The 4327-nt window shown below is 21.7% G+C and overlaps 1 protein-coding gene across 4 annotated transcripts in view; it reads right to left on the minus strand.

Annotated features, from left to right (window-relative positions):
- LOC126893748 (putative phosphatidate phosphatase) overlaps positions 1–3761 on the minus strand; it is a 6863-nt gene extending 3102 nt beyond the window's left edge. For 3 of the 4 annotated variants that reach the window (XM_050664215.1, XM_050664217.1, XM_050664216.1), the window contains exons 1-5: positions 3257–3761; positions 2178–2329; positions 1754–2107; positions 1516–1692; positions 184–335 (exon numbers count right to left, since the gene is read on the minus strand). In XM_050664215.1, coding sequence (XP_050520172.1) covers positions 213–335; positions 1516–1692; positions 1754–2107; positions 2178–2329; positions 3257–3320 — 870 coding nt within the window. In that variant the 5' untranslated portion in view covers positions 3321–3761 and the 3' untranslated portion in view covers positions 184–212. Of the gene's footprint in view, positions 1–129; positions 336–1515; positions 1693–1753; positions 2108–2177; positions 2330–3256 lie in introns of those variants that run through there. The other variant, XM_050664213.1, reaches the window with a different exon arrangement.
- Positions 3762–4327: the final 566 nt, after the last annotated feature.

Genomic DNA, 4327 nt, shown 5'->3' on the forward strand with positions numbered 1-4327 from the left:
ATATATATATATATATATATATATATATATATACCAATTTTGTGCAATGATTACTTTAAATTTAATGCTTAAGCATAGTTAATAATTTGCACTAATTATAATATCCTAAACTATCAAAATTATTTCAAATTAAATTATTAAAATATTTTATTTAAACAAGTTAGTATAGAATAAAAATAATACCATATTATGTTGCGTCCAAATAGCTTTTCTTATGTTATAGCCTTCAATTCAACAGTTTGTGAAGGGTTTATTGTGTCCACATTGTCAGATGAATTATTGCGTTTTCGAGAACATTTAGTTTTGGATATAAACAAATCAGAAACATAAAATGCCTAAAACATCAGTGTATTATAAATACTTTATCAAAACAAAATACACAATTAAATATAAATTAATAGACAATTATAATTTATTAAATTCAATGAGAAATTATGATATTTATTTATGTTTAAACATTTTCTACAAACCAACTATTTTTTATATAAAAATTTATAATTATTTTGATCTTTCATTAGTATAAATTATTTAAAAGTTTTAGATTAGCTAATTAATATAATTGTTATACAGTTATAAACTTTAGAGTTATAGAAATAATTTATGATTCAACAGTAATATTTATATTATTTCTAAAAATAAAATAGATAGATCAGTTTTTAATTGATATTATTAAGGATAGCTCTTAAATTATGGTTTATATCATTATTTAAAATAATTAATTTTTATATTTTATTTTTAATTCTATTTTAAATTAAAACTAATTACTACAAAATATTTCTAAATATAATTATTGTTATAATAATTAAAAAATTGAATTAATTTGTTTATAAGTTAAATAAAATTGATAAACTATGTTATCTATCTAGAAAATGATTGGTTATTATATTGGCTAAAAATTGTATAACTGATTCTTATTCTACTACTCATTGTAGATCATGAGAAATTTTTAATGAACATGAACATAATTTTTTAATGTGCATGATTTGATTTTGTTGGTGACTTAGTATATGTCAACTTTGTACTCATAAAAGATTTAAAATTTAAATATTTCATTATTTAAATTATTTATGACCTAATTTTTTTTTTAAGTATAGAAAGAATTTTTATACTGAGATTCATAATAAGAAATTTAAAATTAAATTATATTTTAAAAATTCATTTCAGAACAAATTTATTTTTTGAAATTGATAACTCTTGTAAAAATAGTAGTCCTATTTATTTATTTATACTTCTTAAAAATTTTTTTTAAGAGGTTATTGGTTTTATTTAAACTATTTTAATTATTACACGAGATGTAAATAAATGGTTTACCTAAATTAAATTAAAAATATAAATAATGAACTCGTGTTTTAATAAATAATATGACAATGTTACAATACAAATTTAACAAATTAATAATTTTAATAAAAAAAATACGTTTATAAGTGATTTACAAAGATCAATATAAAAGATTTAATGAATTTAAATTTTTTTCTTTTTAATAGATTTTTTATTACAACTTATCATCTGGCTTACAGTTAATGTTGCTATTAGTGATCCTAAAAGGGTACCAGCCAATACATCACTCCAATGGTGTTTGTAGTTGCTAACTCGCGTAAGTGCACAATATGCTGCCATTAATATAACAATGAACTGAAAAAAACTTTTTGCCATACCATATTTTGCTATTTTAATTCGAGATTGTAAATAAACCTAACAAAAATTTATTATAAGTGTAAAATAAATAAAATTAATTAATTAAAAATGTATTTACAGCTAAATACACCATGCAGTAAAATGATAATGAAGAATGTCCAGATGGAAATGATAATCGACTATCCTTTTTTCTATGATCATCTGAATTTTCACATGATATATCTTCAATATATCTAAATTGATTACCTGGTTCTGTACATATTTTAGAAAGACCACAAACATCTAGAAAATGAGGTCTCAATCTTCCAATGGTATATTTACCCACATCAGTAGTTAATTGAGAACAGGCTGCACCAAACAAAAACCACAAAAGGTTATTGTAAGCTGAAAATACCCAATTTGGAATATTTTTTCCAAAAAGAGAATATTGTGCTTGCTCTGATTTTTGTAATAAATATTCTACTGTCAGAATCTAAAATATAATGATAAAAAACTTAACAATATAAAAAATGGAAAAACAAAAATCAGATTATATTATTTACAACAAGTGTAGGTAGTCCTAATCCAACTGAATACAGAACACTTGATGGAACAGTTGATTCCCTAAATGGATAGCGTATAGATTCATCATTACAATAGAATCCTCTTTGATATGGTTCACCACTCAAATAAAAGATTAAAACAGAAAATCCAACTGAAAAAAATAAAAACAATAAATATTATGAAAAAAACTATTTTTTTGGAATTTTATTGATATTTTTTATTTTTATTTTAAAACAATTTGAATATTTCAATATTTTATAAACATTTGAAAAATACTATTAATTATCATTAATAATTAATATTAATTAAAAAATGATATTCTTTTAATTTGTTTTGTTTGATGCAAAATATAACCAATGGTTTAAATAAGATTTAATGTTTGTATGCTGTTAATCTTATTAAATAACAAAAATATTACAAAGTTTACATCATATTAAGAAATTTCACTTTCTCTTGGAGTCACTGCAATTAAGTTGTTTTACATTACTTTAAGAATAAATGTTATGTTTGTAATTGACTATGATTACATTATGATGTTTTAATTAGTTTAGACACATACATGTAGGAATATTAAAATTATGATTATGTAAACAACATTAGGAAATATTATGATAATAGAACTATTGATGATTAGGAGCTTAAAAGAACAAAAATTATAGGAATGTTAAACTTTTAATTTCACAAGTTGAACAATTATTCTAATTAAACAATCTCATACTAATTATTTGATGGTAGAAATAGGCAATAACCATAAGTTAATATTAACAACAAAGATTATACACAAACTGTTAAACATAAATTAAAAACAAATAAATTAAATTAACTACATATCAAGAAAATATGTAGTTTAATATATTTAATCATATTTCAGTCCACTTCTATAAAAAATTTGAATATATGTTAGAATTATAAACAGAATTTCGAAGTAAAAATACATTTTAATGCTAATTGGTATTATAAATATTAAATTATATTTGGTATATTTAATCATTATTTAAGTATCCTACGTTACCAACATCTAAAAAAAAAACATCTTAAAAAATAGTTAAACAATTTTTAGTAAATAAATTGAAATTACCTGACCCAAGACAAACAATATCAACAGCAATTTTTTGAACAAAATTTTTTGAATCTCTATCCATAATTCTGCTAATTACAGATGATAAAAGGTATAAATTTTTAAATAGTTAAAATGTTTTTTTACTAAATAGGTATTCTAAGTTAGAAAACTAAAAAAACAATTTTTAAAATAAGTAAGATTCTAAATTTCCCATCAACTGAATATCAATAGTGTAATAGTAGTTTACATTTACACCAAGATGATTGATATTGGTTATTCATAATACTGAATGTAAGATATATTCGACATCCTTTACTGACAATGAATCAATGTGTAGAATAGCGATGACGTCATGTTTCACTAATTTTGGGTTTATGATAAAAGGTATTATTGGACATTTATGCTATCAATTTTTAAACTCGAGGTGCTATTCTTCAATTGAAAAAATTACTGTTTCACAAATAGTGTCATAAAATTATATATTAAAGAAAGAGTCAACTACCTAGTAGTAATTTATTTTTGTGGTACAGTTAAATTATTTCAACTAATATCTACAAAAAATTATTGTATAAATAATTATGCAATAATTAGTGATGGGCATAATCGAGATATCTCGATTATGAAAATAATCGAGATATTTCGATTATTGAAATCATATCTATTATATAATCGAGATATTCTGATTTTTAAAATAATATTGATTATTCTATAATCGAGTGATTATTTCTAATGATTTCTCGTTTATTATAAAAACAATGATTTCTTGATCTTGAAATGTATATAATCGAATAAAAGTTATTTCGAATGATGTCCATGAAACGATGAAACGAGAGAATACTATTTTTAAGTTTTTATTTAGCATAAATTATAGTCGAATTATTATTAAATTGTTGACTTCAAGTCTTATTTTCAACTCGTTCAATCGCTACTCATGGCAACACCTTATCTGTCACATTTTTGGGAACTATGTGACGATTAGAACAAAGTTTTGTCCTGAACTGGCTGAACTACTGAGTTCTGATTCTCTCACTAGTTGTGAATTTATGAAAAATCAATTAGGTGTTTTAATTATGATGGTCAAGCAGGCTA

This window comes from Daktulosphaira vitifoliae, unplaced genomic scaffold, assembly GCF_025091365.1.
Source record: "Daktulosphaira vitifoliae isolate Bord-2020 unplaced genomic scaffold, ASM2509136v1 Scaffold_1, whole genome shotgun sequence".
In the NCBI taxonomy this organism is placed as follows: Eukaryota; Metazoa; Arthropoda; class Insecta; order Hemiptera; family Phylloxeridae; genus Daktulosphaira; species Daktulosphaira vitifoliae.